The sequence below is a fragment of the Pipistrellus hanaki genome (genome assembly GCF_964339955.1).
Source record: "Pipistrellus hanaki genome assembly, chromosome: 1".
In the NCBI taxonomy this organism is placed as follows: domain Eukaryota; kingdom Metazoa; phylum Chordata; class Mammalia; order Chiroptera; family Vespertilionidae; genus Pipistrellus; species Pipistrellus hanaki.
This window is the reverse complement of record NC_140503.1, coordinates 17,352,534-17,371,551: the sequence shown is the minus strand read 5'-3', so window position 1 is coordinate 17,371,551 and position 19,018 is coordinate 17,352,534. Positions and strand designations below refer to the sequence as shown.

The 19,018-nt window shown below is 36.4% G+C and overlaps 1 protein-coding gene across 37 annotated transcripts in view; it reads left to right on the top strand.

Annotated features, from left to right (window-relative positions):
• NRXN3 (neurexin 3) overlaps positions 1–19,018 on the top strand; it is a 1,392,989-nt gene that overhangs the window by 1,222,803 nt on the left and 151,168 nt on the right. For 23 of the 37 annotated variants that reach the window (XR_014795650.1, XR_014795651.1, XM_084891137.1 and 20 more), the window contains one exon: positions 18,420–18,509. The exons of the other annotated variants lie outside the window; for them this stretch is intronic. Coding sequence is in view for 21 of the 23 variants with exons in the window: in XM_084891137.1 (XP_084747263.1) it covers positions 18,420–18,509 (90 nt within the window). In the remaining 2 variants the exon portion in view is untranslated. The remainder of the gene's footprint in view (positions 1–18,419; positions 18,510–19,018) is intronic. 37 annotated transcript variants of the gene reach the window in all.

Genomic DNA, 19,018 nt, shown 5'->3' with positions numbered 1-19,018 from the left:
TCCTCTTCATTTTCTCAGCATTGGCTGCCCCTGACCTCTTGATGATCTGGTTGAGCTTCTGGTCCATTCCTATCATTGATCTGCCATTTTTAGGGTAGACGCTCCTTGGATGTGACTCATTCTCAGAGATTAAATTTCAGAGATTTTAGAATCTGTTGCCCTATTCATTAAAGAAATCAGAATCAGGTTTTGAGATTTTACAGATGTGTATATATACACAAACATTCACAAGTTTAAAATGCATATTTAAAAATTAAACTAAGGCAGACTATATTTTATTTATAAAAATTAAGGGTACTTTCACATTTTATGAACCTCAATATTGGCTATAATAAAGTTGTCAATCAAAAGGCAACATTTCTACCACCTGGATAAAAGCATATAGTACCAGACTTGGCTCAAACAAAGTGGCCACAGTTTTGTTACACACACCTCGACTTTTTTTTATGAGTCAAAGTGCCTATATATAATAGTATTTGCTCAATAAATGTTAAATAGTACAGCTATACTAATATTACTGGATTCTTCTTCTGATTTCACTGTCTACATATACACAATGATAATATACACCAAGAAAAAGAGCATTGTGTCCATGTATTAAATACACATGCTTGTTTTAAAAGCAACAGGAAAATATCAAGTGTTTTATTATGAATAACTTCTAAGATTTTACTGAGACATTTTTATTTCTTGAAACAAAACTGATTTTATTAAAATACTTTTATGTTGCAGAGGTGATTCTCTGGAGGTCTCAAACAATAGATTTCTCAGTGTACTTAGACAAAATGATAAGAGGGATGAAGGAGGACATTTAGGCATCCATGAAATTAGAAAAAAAAAACTAAACATAAATCTAACATAAATATAATGGAAAGTAAAAAATAAATCTAAACTCTCAGACAGGCACGGTTTAGAAGTACTTCATTTTAAACCTATATAAAACCGTGGTGAGATGCAGTTGCCAATAAAATCGGAATTTATATAAGTGAAGTACAAATTGAAATAGAACCAAATACTTTTAGAGTTTCAAAATGAATAGCTGGATCTCTTGCTGAATTTTCTTCTTGGTAAGGATGAAGCTGGACCTCCAGGAGAAGTAAGGAGGAAGGTAATAGGTGGAAACGAATATATTGTTCTCTGGGAGCAGTTGAGATCTCCTGGAGGAGATAAAGCAAGTGAAATATAATAGTCTTGCTTCATTTTGTAACTTTCTCCCACTATGGCTGCAGAGAACTTTGATCTCCAAGTGGGTCCATAAAGGGAATTTTGAAATACTCTTAACAGATCTGTTCTTGAAATAAGTCAATTGAACTGAGTGAAGTACTATGCCAGCATGTTGACTCACAGTCCTGACCAACGCAGATCCCAGACCTTTATGACAATTCTCTAGTCTTATTTTCATTCTCAGTAGTTGTATGCAATTTATCTGCAATACTTCTTCCAAGCCTACATTCCTAACGGTCTAGTTGAAATGCAGTAGTAGTTACAGATATCTTTGAAGAACACATAGGCCAAAACATTGCTGAACTTTTTAGCCAGGGAATCCACATTCGGTGGCTGTATAATTATATAGCTGCATCATTCTGTCAAGTTACAATGGCTTTCGTTTTTTTCTGGTTAAATAGGACAATCAATACAAGTGTACTTTCTTTCTGTTTCTTCCGCCTTTGATTCCTTGATTTATGCCACTCTTCCCACCACAGCTGCATGAACACTCTTTTAACTTTAGGGCTAGAGAGTCTGAGCAATAATTGGTCTACCTTCAAAACTTGGTGCCTTTTGGAAGTGCAATTTCTGCTGAAATCACAATTTACACAGCCAACCTCTAGGGACAGAAGCAACCCTGGTGACTACATACCTTTGTTAACAGAAACAATTCAAGTGCTTCTCTAAAAGTATGTTTTAAGCATTGCCTGGTTGGTGTGGCTTATGTTTCCATCTCTGAATGTCCCTTCCTCTCTCTCTAAAAATAAAAAAAAAGTATTTAAAAATAAAATTATTTTAAGCATCCATCTCTGTAAGTCCCTGTTCTAGAAACTGAATAATAGGAATTGGATCATTATTTAATCAGAACATATTAAAAATAAGAGAATACATAAACAGGAGGTGTACATATTTTTACTACTCACTATGTCTAGGTTTTAATTCTTTATTAAATTAAATGTATTGTAGTTACATTTGTTAATAATGTTATATAGGTTTCTTTTTTGAGTTGCACTCAAAAGTAGATTTTTGATAAATAATCTTTGGACAGCATCCTTGCATTTTGGTTAGATGGGAAGTGTTCATTTCTATTTAGAAGCCTAAACACTTATAAAGATTCCAATGTGATTACATAAGCCACTATCCCTGATATCAGAAATGAAAATGTAAAACCAACAAAAGTACATGTTCTCCTCTCACTTGACTCATTTCTTATCCTAATTACAGTGTGTATTTACTAAGGTTCTATAGTAAGTGCTTTTTGACAAGACAGCAATGTTGTATCAATAGATATGGCATGATCTTGAGTAGGCAAAATTAGTCACTCAAAGGCCTTATTAAAATCTCGTGGATGATTATTGCAAAGATAAAAGTGGGTTTTTGAAAAGGTGAAATTCAAAGGAACATAGCAATTAGAATGGTGAAAATACTAGGTCATCTGGACCATTTTCCTGGGGTTGGTTTGGAAATTTCTACACAACATGGACAAATCTAAATTGATTAGTATAATTTGAAATGTTTCAGGTGAAAGAGTTTGCCTTTATTCTACCAAGAGAAGAGATGTCTTATTTCCCCTCTTTGGCTTTTATCTAAAAAATTTTGTTCAACTCCATTATCATTAGCAATGCTATTTGAAATTATTCTGAATCATTTTTAAATCCTAGGTATTTATTTTTTATAGTAATATATAAGAGCTGTTTCTTATAAGTTGTAAGTGTCTATGGATAACATGCAAAAGCATTGCTTCTTTAGAGATATTTCTCTGTACATTCAGAACATGCATATGCACATCTATGAGTAAATATTAAAATATTGTATTTGCCTCAGTAGAGATAAATTATTTCTCAGGTAGCAAATATTTACTTTTAGGTGATTAAAGCCTTATATTAAATGGCTCAAAGAAGAGTCGTCAGCCTAGCTGGTTTTGTTTGTGGTTAGAGCATCAGCCTGAGGACAAAAGAGTCGTGAGTTTGGTTCCAGTCAACGGTATGTACCTTGTTTGCAGGTTCAACCCCTCTGTTTCACTCTCTAAAAATCAATAGAAAAAATATCCTCTTGTGAGGATTAAAAAAAAGAGTCATTAATGTTTTATTTATGCTTCAAATCTTTAGCTATCCAGAGGTTATAAGGACCTTAGTAATCATTTAAACATCCCTAGCAAATAACTTAATAATTTGTTGGAGTCAGGGCACCTGCCTCTGTTTGAGGTGACAATGTCATCAACTTTATGAATATTCTTGAGCACTTAAGATGGTGTCAGAGTTTTTGATTTCATTGTATGCTGAGGAAAGATTGTGGAAGGAGGATAGTGTAAAACTATTTAAGAAACAAATTTTGCTTCTAAGGAGATGATAATTTCATATAAGATAAAAAATACTCATGTCCACTATAATGAATATTCAGTGCAGGCTAGTTGAGTCTAGGTAACAAGTAAATGTTTAAAATATGTGGATAATCATTAACCACTTTCTAAAAAGTGTTAAAATAAAACATGTCATTCTGATCATCACATTTATATTATGAACTAATATCTGTGTCATGACATAAACCATGACATACTTCTAATTATTATTAACAAGTATGTGTCACTTGAGTTGTCATTCAAAACATTTAGTAATTTTAGTTAATTGTCTTTACACTTTATTCAACCCTTTAGTACCTATATTCTGATAATGATTGATGCTATTCTCTAGAGTCCAACTGCCATTCACATACTAAAATAATCCAATTCTGACACCATCTATGAAGTCCTAGGAAAATGAATTCTAAGCCAAGTAACTTTATACAGGTGGTTTTTTTTTTTTGCTAATATGTAAACTTTGTAAGGTGTTTAAAAGTCATTGCTTGCTTCTTAAAAGCCAAGGCTGTAAGATGGGGAAAGTTTTTGTCTGGTTTTGGTCTTCACCCCAGTGTTTTGCTTTGTTTTCATTGTTTTGTATTTGTAAGGAGTTTGTTGGTGAATACCCTTCTATACTGAGCCTAGATAAGGCTATTCATGACCAGTGATTATTCATAACTACAGGAATATAAAATGTTTGCTTTGGTTTTAGAAGATTGTGGTGGAGATGGGAGTAAAGAAAATTATCCTAGGTTCCCCATGGAATGATTTAAGAAATCCATTGATGGATTATTACTCAGCTATAAAAAAAGAAAGAAATTTTTACCATTTTCATCAGAATCAATAGAGGATATTGTGCTAAGTGAAATAAATCAGTCAGAGAAAGACAAATATCACATGACTTCACTTACATGTGGAATCTAAAGAACAATATAAATGAACAAACAAAACATAAACAGACTCATGGATACAGAGAACAGACTGGTGGTTATCAGAGGGGAAAGAGATTGGGAAGTTGTATAAAACTGTGAAGGGATTAAGAAGTACAAAAGGTAGTTACAAAGTAGTCACAGGGATATAACATACAGCATAGGAAATACTGTATAGTCAATAATATTGTAATAACTATGTAGGTATCAATGGGTACTGGAAATATTGGGAAGACACTCTATAAAATATATGATTACCTAACCACTGTGCTGTGCACCTGAAACTAATATAAATTAATATTGAATATTTTAAAATTTATCCATTGGTGGCATGAGGGTTACAGTCCCTGAACATCTCACCAACAAGCCATCCCTCATTTTTAAAATATATTTTATTAATTTTTTACAGAGAGGAAGAGAGAGAGACAGTTAAAAACATCGATGAGAGAAACATGGATCACTGCCTCCTGCACTGCCGCCCCTCCCCCGCCCCCCCACTGGGGAATTGCCTGCAACCAATGTATATGCCCTTGTCTGGAATCAAACCTGGGACCCTTCAGTCGACAGGCCGATGCTCTATCCACTGAGCCAAACTAATTTTGGCCCCATCCCTCATTTGAATACTTATGGAAAGGGTGTAACAAGCTCCTGGGGCTCCTATTAGCTCTACTCCTTATCACCTATGGAGTCAACTCCCAACACTCTTTCTCTATTCCTTAGTTTAAGTGTAAAACTGGGAATCCAAGAAGTATGGATCCTTCTATAGTTTTCCTTCCCTGCCCCAACTCCCTCAGCCTAAACTTATCCTTCTTATCTCAGGAGCTGGCTGTGTTATTGCATTGTCCCCCCACCCCACTTGCCTTGCATTTGATAATTCTCTCTTTAGATTGAGAAAGAAGGCTAGAGGAGCTCTCATATCCCTGTTGCATTGTGAGATTTGAGATCTTTATCACACAAGCTCCTTTGACTCCACAGAGAGAGATTGAGGACACCCCTTTTCCTATTGGCCTTGATGGAAACCCTCAAACAGGGCACTTCATTTATCCAATCTCATCTTCCCCATCCTACTTGGATTTCCCCACTTCCTGGCTGTGTCATTTAATATGGGATGTATAACAAAGCACACCAAAACTTTGTTATTTATTAACTCATATGTCCATGCATCACATGGTTATATTTTTTTTGTTCCAGCCTGGCTCAGATGGAGCTGGATAATCTGATGTTCACATGCCTGGGACTTCAGTTGAGCTGGCTGAGCTGGCTTGAATGGCTGGGGTTACTCTTCTTGTGGTCTCTAATCTTCCTGGAGCCTAGCCTGATCTTCTTCATGGGGCAGTCTCTGGATTAAACACCACACAAGGGCTGTTCAGACCTCTGTTCTCATCTCATTTGCTAATACTCACTGTGCCAAACACAGTAAGTCATAGCCAAACCAGAATCAAAGGGTGGAAAAACAGACTTAACCTATGATAGGAGTGACAACATCCTACTGCAAAGGGGCATGGGGTTCAGAATGGGGGAAGAGCTATTTTGCAATTTTACACATTGACAGAGAACTTGGGAAAGGCTTTGGCTGCTATGATTCTGTATCCCTCTTAAATTTTCTACCTCTCAGACCTAAATTTAGGCCTCAGTCTGAAGTTGAAAGCTAGTTATTCTCATTGGGATACTTCTTTTCTTTATGATATGACATATTAGAATAAATCTTAGCTCTTCCTGCCATATTACACAGGCACCTTTTTATTTTCATTTTTTCCCTAAGCATATCTTATTATTTTCCTTAAGTTGAATTATTTTTAATTAAATTAAAATTTAAAATAATATACATTCCAGATGCTTTCAAATACTTTATCTGTATTTGTTTTGGGGTATTTGTGATGCATTGATGCTGTTTATAAATTATTTTTTTTATTTTATAAACTACTAGATGCCCAGTGCATGAACTTTCATGCACTGGGGGGTCCCTCAGCCCAGTCTGTATCCTCTCACAGTCTGGGAGCCCTCAGGGGATATCCTATTCCCCATGGGGAGAGGGCCTAAGCTGGCAGTCAGATATTCTTAGTGCTGCTACAAAGAAGGGGGAGGCTTCCACCACCGCTGCTACACTCACCAGCTCTGAGTCAGTTTCTGGCTGAGCAGTGGTCCCCCTGTGGGAGCACACTGACCACCAGGGGGCAGCTCCTGCATTGAGCGTCTACCCCTGGTGGTCAGTGTGCATCATAGTGACCAATTGTTCCTCTGTTTGGTCAATTTGCATATTAGCCTTTTATTATGTAGGACTAGAGGCCCAGTGCATGAAAACTCATGCACTGGAGGGGGGTTCTCTCAGCTCGGCCTGCCCCTTCTCACAGTCCAGGAGCCCTCAGGAGCAGAGGCAACCTGGCAATCAGGAGAAGGCAATGCCCCATAACAACTCTGCTACTGCCACAGCCAGCAGTGCAAGTCTTGGCTGGCCCTGGTTGCCGGAGACTTGGGTGGCCCTGGGCAGCTGGGAAGCCACTATCCAAGGCTAATCTATGCCTTGGGCCAGCCCTGGGTGGCTGTGGAGTTGAGTGGACTGGGGGACTCCAGAGCCAGGTGAACAGAGCAGCTGGATTTGCCTGGGGGCGTGCCTGGCCATGATGCATACCTGCTACCCCCTGTGGGGTTGAGGGTTGAGGGCACTGAGTGCTGCCCTCTTTGAGGGTGGGGCAGTCAATTAGCATATTCCTTCCTTATTGGTTTTGGGCACCATCTTTGAGCATGGGGCAGTCAATTAGCATATCCCCCTTATTGGCTGTGGGTACTACTATCTTTTGTGTTGGCTTGAGGGTCAATTAGCATATTTCCTCTATATCAGATAGGATGTTCTCCCTTTTATTTATTCTCTTTAAGACAAACAAATAACAACAACAAAGCCAGGTTTTAAAAACAGTCCCATACTGGCCTACATTTTCTCTGAGCTCAATACCTTGTTATCATTTTTCTTTGTTTATAGCCAATTTTGAGGCCATACTGCAGATCTCACAAACAAATCAATTTGAATTAATTTGCCAAGTAGAGTTAAAGAGGCATTGTATGAATTCAAGATATGCTAAAAATACTGCATTCCTGAGATTATTTCTTCACTGGGAAAATATTGATTCCTGTACCACATTGCAGTAGTGGGAACCTGACTTTAGCATCTTGCACCAAGTGACCCATGGCTGCCAACTGGTTCATTTTTTTAATTTTTTTGAAAATCTTTAGATATGCCATATAACCAAACAAGTAAAAGTGTTGACAGTTCTTTAATTAATTTTTTTTTTTTTGGGGGGGAATCAATGGTCTTTAAGATCTACACTGATGCTTACCTATGCTAAGTCTTACTTCTAATGATGTGCTAAGTAGAAGTTTGATAAAATTGTAAAAATTTGCTTCTTGCATGATCTTTGAAGTCACCTCAACCTTAATATTGTAGACTCCTTTGAAAATATAAACTATAAGTTCCAATGAACTCTGCTCCCATAAATTGCTTTTCAATTATAAAACACACACACAAAAACTGCCAAAGAAAGACCTCAGTGTTATCTGAAATTCCCATTCATCCCACCCCTCCCCTTAAACCCACATCTTCATCTGACACTAATGGGTTCTCTAGCAAGGTGGATTTCCTTTAGACTGTAAAATCTGGTTCCAACAAAATAAATAGGAACTCTCAGTCCTTCCAAAGGGCAAATAAATGATCATCAAGTTCTTTAAAAGAGTTCAGATCTCTGGTATTAGATAAATAACTTCGCAGGATGTTTAAGGAATTTGAACTCTAAATACCTGTTAATGTTCACTCGGAAATAATAATGATGGGAGTCAGTCAGAACAGAAAAGTAGCTTGGAAAATTGCCCTAAGTTTTATATTGTGAAAAGGATGGATCTCTTAAAATTGGAATTGATATATAAAATATGTTTATATTTCATTTACATTGGTATAAACTTAACCACCTGAAAACTAATACAAAATGATATTGAACATAAGCTGTAATTGAAAAAAAATGTTAAAGAATCAATTTTAACAAAGATTCTGAAAATAGCTAAGGACTAACATGGGTTTATCAAAATGTCTTACTTAAAGAGTCTAAATTCCCTTTAGATAGCATTAGCACTGATGCAAATATTTTAAATGTAGTATCTCTTTATTTTTTCTGAAAACCATAATAAAAGGAGAGCTATAACAAGCATCTTAGGGTGGTGACTGCATTTGGTTGGAAGGAAACACCAGGTGAAGCTCTGAAGTGACTATATCCATCAGTGTGTAAGTTACCCCAACCTCAGTGGCTTAAAGCAACAAACATATTATCTCAGGATTTCAGAAAAGCTTAGTTGAGTAGTTCTGTATCAAGGTGTCTGATGAGTTGAAATCACATTATCAACTTGGGCTTTCATCATGTCAAGGCTCATCTAGACCTGGAGGATATGCTAATCTCACTCCCTTGGCATGTGAGTCTTTCCATAGGGCTCCTTAAGTGTACTTATGTTATAACACTAGCTCCCCAGAGTGAGTTGATGAGAGAGAGAGAGAGAGAGAGAGAGAGAGAGAGAGAGAGAGAGAGAGAGAGAGAGAGAGAGAGAAGGGGAGATGAGGAGAGGAAGTCACAGGGCCTTTTTGATCTAGTCTCTAAAATCACATACTGTCACTTCCACCTTTTCCTGTCTTTAGAATTGAGTCACTAAGTGCAGTGCACATTCAAGGTTGGATAATCACACTTACAGAGAGGAGTTTCAAAGAATGTGTTAACGTTTTTTTAAGCTTCCATATAATCCTCCAATTCTGAAAAATTTTCAGAGTCTGGAATGAATTCACAAAAGATATGCTTATCACATTTGTAGATGACACAAATCCAAGAATGATATCTTCTACAAGAAGAAAAATACCTTGAGTTTTCTTATCAAGTTACAATGCTGTTATGAAACAAAAAAGAGTAAATTTAATAGGATGTTATTAAAGGTCTGCTTTGAAGTTCATAAAGTGTATTGCATGAATGCAACATGGCCCAAACTTTCTGGGAAACAATTTAATTGAAATTATCTTAAATTTTAGTTGAAAACAAGCTCAATATGTGACTACGTAACTATGTTGTGACATAGTTTTTTTTACAACTGGTTGCAAAAAACAGTGTATTAATTAGGTCCAGTGTGGATGGGGCATGGTACAGTGATTTTTTATTTTATTTTAGATCCTGTGGGAATAATATAATCATTTGTAGGCATGAGGTTTAACCTAAATGGTCTATAATTTATAAATACCAGAAGTGCCATCACATCTAAACAGAAGGATTACTATAGCATAATTAATATAGTTTATTATGGCATCAGAGATGTTGATATTAGGGTAACTTTCCTATTCATGAGGATGAAAATGTTTCTATTTTTCTTAATTGAAATTGCCCTCCCAAACCTCCTACCTCTCCTCTGCACTGTATAGAGGCACTACATATATTTGTTTGAATGAGCAAATTAAAAAAAAAAAAAAAAGCTATTGGCATTATGTTGAGTTGGATATCCTCTGCATGAGGAGAATGAGAGGAAAGGGGAATGGGGAGTGGAGCAAGCTAGTTAGGAATAAATGAAAGAGACCAACAAGTCTAATGAGAGCCCAGCCAAACATGGTCATGACTTATAAACTCGGAGGTCATGGTTCAATTCCTGATCAGGACACATCCTCAGGTTGCGGGCTCAATCCCCAGTGTGGAGCTTGCAGGAGACAGTCGACCAATGATTCTCTCTCATCATTGATGTTTCTATCTCTCCTTCTTCCTTCCTCTCTGAAATCAATATAGATATTTAAAAAACTGAAGAGAAACAAGAGATCACATAGAGGGTGGACCTACAGGAATGCATGGGTCACAGGGAAAAGTGACCCCCTAAATAATACTGCAGCTTTTGCAACAAGGAGAAAATCAGTGATAAGGGCACTGGGGGAATCTTGGAGGATCATATGTCAAAATTCTAGAGACTGAACATTAAGGCTCTATGTTGAAAGGGACATCTAAAAAGATTTGACACTAAAAAAAAAATGTGTAGTGAAGTAATTCTTATTAAGTTTGCTTCTTTTAAAGTTTAATCCTTCTGAATTTGGTATTGTCATAACAATAACAAGAGTGATAAATAATAAATTGAACACTTATTTTGTCCCAAACACTGTGCAAACTGCTTTACATACTTTTACTTCTCAGTTAAATCTCACTACCCTATTTTTCAGTCAGTATAATCCTCATTTTATTAATACAATATATACATGAAGAAGCTAAAGCTTCAGACATACCAAGATAGATATACATAACCTTTTTACAAGAAAGGAACTAGACAAATCCAGACAGATAAATTGACTAGGCATATTTTGAAATAATTACAGAAGGAAAACTGTGGCAACATTTGAAGAAGGAAAGCAATATCTGTAGTCAGTTTATGCAGTGTTACTTTATAGCCTGTCATTATTTAAGGTGGCTCTTAACAGATGCTGGATAGAACTATCATACTGAAGAAAGTTCTATTAGCTATTATATAGAAACATCCTCTTAAACTATGAAAGCAAATAAAAATATTGTAGTCACCTGGACCTTTGGTTTTTAAATCTTTCTAGGAGTGAAAATATCCTTGATGGATGAGGATAAGTGAGGAGAAACTTCAAGAACAATGAGCTTTAGTAAGAGAGTGGATAATAGCTTCAAAATATGTTCTAATTTTTGCATTAGGACTCATGGTGTTTAGTAACACTTCAACAGATATGGCAATTTGATTTAGATTTGGAATATGAAAGAGAAGTTTAATGTTAATTTGTTTGCATATGAACTCACTTTAGCCAGTCTTGACAAAGGTCCAGGAATAGGGACATGAACATGTGGTTGGCTGTACATAGAGCACCTGGGTTACATCTTTAGCATGGTTCCAATTCTCATCCCCTAGCCTACTTGGTATTCAAATGTGAGGACTGAATGCAAAAAGGCATATCAGTAAGAGAACATAGGCAGATTCTAGAATTCAATGGAAACATCAAGACTGGAAGGGTTCTGGAGGGTTCTCCAGGCTGGGATCCTCCCTACCCTTCCAACCATACACACACGTATTCATCTTTGATGTTGATTGGGACAAAAATCTTCCATGTTGAACCTTAGACATTGCTAGGGAAAGATCCTGAGAATTAAAATAAACTAAAGACTCCCCATTCCCAGTCTCTTGCTACTTCTCAACCTAAGTCCTTGACTGGATTATAACATTTAATTTAGATAAAATCTGGCAATATAGGCATTATTATCTTCATTTCTTTTTTTTTAACAAATGAAGAAACTGAGGCATCAAGATTAAGTAAATTGTCTAAGTGCACAGAGCTGGTAAGTGTTTAACATAAGCAAGCACCTAATGTCTGTCTGACTTCACACCCAATGCTCTTTTCACTTGTGTTAGAGCCAGCATTGCTTGGTAAATTGATATTATGATTTTGATATAGGAAGGACATGATAATACAGGGGTGAGCAAAATAGGTTTACAGTTGTAAAACAAATAAGTAATACTATAATCGTATATAATAAATAGCTAATATGCAAATGGTCATTTCACCCTCACACCCTTGTGCCCTTACACTCAATTGCTCAGAAACTTAAAACTGTGGAGAGAGGACTGGGGACCAGCTGGACACAAATGAGCTTTCAAGAGAGGAATGGGGACCAGCTAGATTGTGGCCCAGGAGAGGTACAAGCTGCCTGCCCCATGGTCTCGGGCGCTTGTGGCTGTGACCTGGGCAAAGATGCCTGCCCAAGGTCCCCTGTGGCTGGAGGAGGGAATCCTGGGTCCTGGGTGTAGGGCAAGGCAGAGGCAGTTAGGGTCAATCAGGTCTGCAGGGGAGGGCAGTTAGGGGGTAACTAGGCCTGCAAGGAAGAACAATTAGAGGTGACCAGGCTGTCAGGGGAGGGAAGTTAGGGGTGACTGGGCCAGCAGGGGACATAAGTCAGGGGTATCCAGGCTGACAGGGGAGTGGATTGAGAATGATCAGGCTAGCAGATAGAAGCACTTAGGGGCAATCAGGCAGGCAGGCAGGTGAGTGGTTGGGAGCCAGCAGTCCTGGATTGTGAGAGGAATGTCAGACTGCCAATTTAGGCCTAATCCTGGTAGCCTAAATGGGCAGTCGGACATCCCTCAAGGAGTCCCAAATTAGAGAGGATGGCAGGCTGGGCTGGGAGACACACACACCCCATACATGAATTTCATACACCAGGTCTCTAGTACATAATAAACAATCTGTTTGGCATACTCACTACTGTAAACTTACTTTCACCCACACCTGTATGTCTGTCCATGTATATTTTATATTTCTGAACATATGCAGAAGATATGAGGCAGGGAGCTCCATTAGCTAAGTCTGAGTATGCCTGGATGATCCACACTGCTTCCCAGGGGCAAATGTCTCATCACTTCAGAGATGTGGTTCTCCCTGGCTCATGGGACTACTTAATTGAATCTGGAGACGATTCCTACTTAATAATGCCCTTGTACTCTGGTTCTATTAATTTACTTCCCCGGCTGATCAGTTTTCTGCTTCAAGAGATTATTTACTTTGGCACTCTAAAGGATCAAGGCTCACAACATATAAATAGGTTTTGTTTTCTTTTTCTTCTTCAGTCCCAAAGGTGTATTGTGAGAATTAATGAAATTATGTTTATAATTGCATTTTGAACTCCTTGGTCTAAAGAAACTTTATAAATATAAGATATTAGGTTTTTGTTGAGATCCATCCATCACTTACAAGGGCCCAAACATTCCAGATGCCCTTTGGGTAGAATAATACCCTCCTTTCTGACTTTAAAAGTGTTTGTCTCAGTCAATATTGGGCACAGGACCAGAGCTGAGCTCAGAGAGTTTTCCCAGTACCTTTCCTTTAGCATCTAGATTTGCTTTGAAACTCACAAAGTGTTCTTTGGGGAGAGAGACATAGTAAGAACCTCTGAAAATCCCTACTACTTAAACCTTCCCACATCGATTTTCTTTTGCCTCTGGCTCCAATATGTAATATTTATTATTTGACTGTTCATTAGACCCATACTCTCATTTTTTTATGTCAACCAAACAATACAGAAAACTTTTCCTTCTTTTATTCCAGGACTCACAGCAAAATACAGAAATACCTCTGGCATTAATTTTGCACAGATGAATGTTGTTACTATATTTCTTTTAGCCTGGCCACATGCTTGACAGTATTTCAGATGGTATTAATAGTCTACCTGCAAGAAAGCATTTTCTGCCAGCCTAGTGCAAATTGCCCAAACCTTTAAGCCACTCTTCCTCAACTTAGCAGTGGTATATCATCATTACCTGTGGCTGCACCTAGAAATCACATTTGTCAATGCTTGAATTGCTCTTTTACTTTCAATTGGGCTTAGAAACCGACTTTGTTTTGGAAACAGGGTTAGCTGAGTATATTTTAGAAGCTACAGAAATACAAAAGGAAACACCTAAAAGATTCAGGAAATATTTAGGATGTTTCATTTTCTGTGATCAGTTGATTTTTGGATGACAACTTTATGGGACCAAAATGGAATATGATGATCTTTCCTTCTAATGGAGGCCTGGTAAAATTCTGAGAGTGGAAGTGCACCATGGAACCAATGTACTTTATCTCATTAGGAATGAGTTAAATCATATCAATGACAATAGCTTACATAAATTGAATGTTTTTCATATCTCATGTTTTGCATATTCTCTACTTCTTATCCTATACTAAATTCTATAATGAATTATAAACAGGGAAACTGAGGCTAAGTGATTGTATAAGATCACACAGTTAGTAAATAATAAAGTTAGAACTCAAAGCTAAGTTTGTCTCCAAAGCCCATGGTCTTAGCTTCTAAGCTGTATTAATTAGGTTTTAAGAAATTAGTATAATGACTAATAAATAGAATCTATGTTTGGAAAAGTAGAGTGCAAAAATGGTGCTGTAAAAGTTATTTTCTGTGCAATACTGGAGATTTTGTTTGTTTTGTTTTTTTCCTGCATCCTAACTGGCTATCTCAGTTGGCTAGAGTGTTTTCCTTATATACAAAGGTTGGGGATCCAATCCCTGCTCAGGGCACATACAAAAATCAAACAATGAATGCATCAATAAATGGGAAAAACAAATAGATGTTTCTCTCTACATATAAAAATCAATCTTTTAAAAAAAATAAAAGGAAAGAAAAATAGTTTTTTTCTCTCTTGGTTCTTCAATTGAAGATATTTTACTTTGGGACTGTCAACATATTTCAAATTTTCTTTTGATACCATAAATAGAGACTGATAAATTAAGAACTATACAAAAATCACTTGATTTCTTTGTCTTATTTTCCTCTGTTATATTTTTTCTTTTATTCTAAATGGGTTCACCCAAGTGTAGGAAACATGAAATATTTAAGTATAATTGTGGGAGGTATGTGTATGAACCAGTTGGGTCTTAATAATCTTACCTCAGAGTGGTATGCTCTTTACAATTTTATAATTCAACAGTGCATGTTGTATGTGTCTCTGGGAGTTGATATTTAAATAATAGAATCAATAGTAAAATTGCAAGTCACCATAGGAGGCATAAAGATATCAATATCTGATCAAAATTGAATGGTTATATACACATTTATTTTAAGAAAAATGAAATGTGACTAATGTTTTTTTCTAAAACTCAGTTCCATGTAGGTGAATGTCAGATCCACATAAGTAATTTAAGAACTATCTATTTGAATATCTCTTTGGGCAACTTAAAGGTTTCTGTGTGGTTGAGGCTGAACTCATTACATTTTTGGGGTCTAATTAGTAATGCACACTTGCTTCTTTTTAATGACATTATGGCATTACTATTCACAAGGCCACCCTTTCTTGAAGATAGCATCACTTTCTGTTGGAGACTTTATTTCACTCTTTGTTTAAATTTTCATTCTGGTTTCTATTTGAAATGTACAACTGAATGTTATTAATGATTTAATATGAATGTATATGAATTTGATTAGGCTTGTTCAATTTTCAGAGTAGTCCCTATGTATGAATTCTTAGAAGGTTTCTTGCTATTCAATAAGTCTAGAAAATGGGGCTTGGGGCAAATGAACTCATTCTTACGCACATGTTTCTAAAACAGTTCTCTCTAATGTTTAAGATAAATTAAAATAAAAACCAACAAGAACATGAAAAGAAACTAAGAACAATGTTAATGTGGCAATTTAAACCAATTTGGTTTTCCAAATGACCTTCCATCTTTCACAGCTTTTAACAGTAATCAAGATCACTATCCTTAATGACAGATACCATCAATCTGGTGTGAAGAACTTAAAACTCTTTTCTAAATGTCTTTAAAGCTGAGGTGGAGAAGAATGACTCTCTCTCTTTCACTTTTTGAAGGGTGTAATGTTGAACTGTGGCTATGCCGTCCTCCCAACATATCACGTATTGATTGTCTAACATACTTTCTCCTTTTTCTAGCCTATACCATGTTCCAAAATTATTTCCTAAGGAGTGGTATGTTTAAAAGAGAGTGGGGATGGGAGAGAAGGGGATGCTTAGGATGACCAAGAGCCCTAGGTATTTGAAGGAAGTAATCAATGCAGCTACTTAGTTCACTAATTTGGTGCTTGTAGAACTCTGATAATTTGTGAACTTTGGTCACTTAATATTTTCCCTTCATGTTACTAAGAATATTTAGTGTTGATTTGCTATTAACTTCACTAATCCATTGCACAGTGAGTATAGGCCATTGATATATTTAATGTTGGGGCCAGCAATGACAATCATAAAAAACCCAAAATAATGGAATATATTCCAGGTGGATCTGACATGACCCATTTTTCATTTCTCAGTATACTGTTGCCATGACTAAAACTTGAGAGGTTTCAAAGCTTACAAGATGGATGACATCCCTTGGATGATATTTATCTATTTTAGGGTACGATTAAGAGTTATAGATATATATTATACTTTAAGGGGGAAAAAGTGTTCCGTTTCTATGAAGACGTGTGAGAATGTACACAAGTTTATTTTATATTAATAGACTGTGAGTACCCAGATCTACAAAGAGGAGTCATCATAATGACCTATCTCTAATCAGTAGCTGTATTAACAGATACAACTAATTTTTTTTTTTACCATAGTCTTAAAGAAAAATATTAAATTGCCTTTCATTTTATTTTTCTTTTTTCCTCCTAGCATCTACCCTTTTTTGGTGAAAAATATACCTTGAGGAAATTTTTAAATTAACACTCCAATCCAAAATTGTTGACTGTTCTTTACCTTCAGTGCCCTTTATCTTTCATATACCAATATATTATGCTTTATGCCAGCCAGCGAGGGTCCCATAATGTAGTCTGGAAACAGATCCATAGTTTTCTCTTTTATAAAAAAACAAAAAAATAAAACAAAACAAAAAAATCCCACCAAGAACATGAAAAGAGTCTAAGAACAATGTTAATGTGGCAATTTAAACCAATTTAATTTTCCAAATAACCTTCCATCTTTCACAGCTTTTAACAGTATGCAATTTGTGTTGTTTTATAGAATAGTCAGCTTCATAGAGTAATTTATTCAAAGGAGAAATGAATGGGGATCTCGTCCAAACACTGCCATTCTTTCCTGCCCTACCACTCTTTCCATCCTACTCATCATGAAAGGCAGGCATGCGTTTCCTCACTTTTGAGACCTGCCAGTAATAACTCCTATATGGAGATGGCTGAAGTGCCATGGCAAGCTTTTGTGCACATGGCCTGATGATATATTTAATTCTAATAACCTTTCTGGCTTTTAGAAATTTTTTGGAAATGGTTTCCAAGCCACCTGTTTTAAGATGTTGATTTTTTTTTAAATGTTGGTAATTTAGAATGGGATTCCCTAAGTTCTTATATAGGGCTGTGGGTCCAAAGTAATGAAGTATAACTCACTAGTTTCTGCTTGATAACTGTGAGGTTGGTTGATGAGATAGTTCCCAAAGCATAGTTTCATTATTTGGTGATTTGAAGCATATTCATTAGGGGTATATTTTCACAACACCACTCTCCAATTCTATTCTAAGGATAGAAACCATCTAGGGTTGGTAACAGTTATGAAATGAAGAAGGGTGCATGCCAGTGGTTAAATGCATTATGTCTGACATTTGAAAATGATTAGATATTTCATGCCTGGGAGAAGTGTCCCTAACAGGCTTTAGGAATGGTTGCTTGCTTGTTCAGGAAGCACCTCTCACAGGAAGATAAGAAAGTGGAAGGTAAAACATATAAAGCCTGCATCTATTAGTTGTAATAAAGCATAGCCACTTAAAAGTCTTTAGAGGCTATCTCATCATATGTATAGCTGTTTTACTTAAAGATATAGATAAGGGAGTAGAGACAGTAAGAGCCATCTTTAAGAAACTATTTAACATAGTTGATGGGATGCCAGGCCTCCTTTATGTAATAAGGAGTCACCCTTGGTCATCAAGACTTAAATGGTCTTTTTTGGCTTCCCTGTGCCAGAAGGTAGAGCAGCTACTGACACTTGAGAGTAAAATAAGGAATACAGGGACTGTGCTTCTAGTTGGATACAGTAGAGTGAGGATAGAGCATGCATGACTGATGTCCCCTCCCACCTTATAAAGCCAATCTGGTAGGTTAATTTCTCATAGTTCAGGGAGATCTCCTGCCTCCATTGGCCCAATTAATATGCAGCTGGGGTGAGATGGAAAAGAGTGAAGGTCAACCCAACTTTACAAATGGCCATATCTCTTACTGATTCCCATCCCATGCCATGTGCCCAACCCCTGATGGAGCACTGCATAGCTAAGACTAACCTAATGTCAAACCTGTCACCGAGGACAGAGTGATTTCAACTCCACCTCTACTAAAGATAAATTGATATCTAGCTCTAAAAACTTCATAAAACAAACAAACAAAAATAGAATGTTTTTTCGTGACTTATTGACTTTTCAGATTGTTCTTTAAGCTGTTTTTTAAACTTTAAAGGCAACACTGATAATGAACGCTTCCAAATGGTAAAACAGAAAATCCCCTTCAAATATAACCGGCCCGTAGAGGAGTGGCTGCAGGAAAAAGGTAACCATCGTTAAAACTTTCATTTTAAATTCATTTGATTCTAAACCCGCATTTTTAAAGCCTGCAAATAAATGTTCCTTAAATGATAATCGCCTGCTACATAAATGACTGTTTTAATTTTCATTATAATTTGTGTCAGCTTCCACCTGCCATATGTTGATAAATCATGCTATAATACATTGCCATTAAAATACAGTTAAAGGGACTAATATCTCGTTTCCTATCAGTGTGATAGCCACAAACAACAACAACAACAACAACAACAAAAATCCTCTAAAAAAGAAATGTATTATGGCAACTTAACCAATGCATGACATTATTTGTTAATTTATTTTAAATAGCCTCTTATACCAAAGCTTTCTAAAGAAATTTCAAAGGTGCTTTTTAAACTTCCATTTTGAGGCTGTTTCGGCTTTACTGTCTAACAAACAAACAAAAAAAATCATAGATTCTGCTAACTTAAACTGCTTAAACACAAGTGTTATAAGAAGAGTGTTCTTTTTGAACAT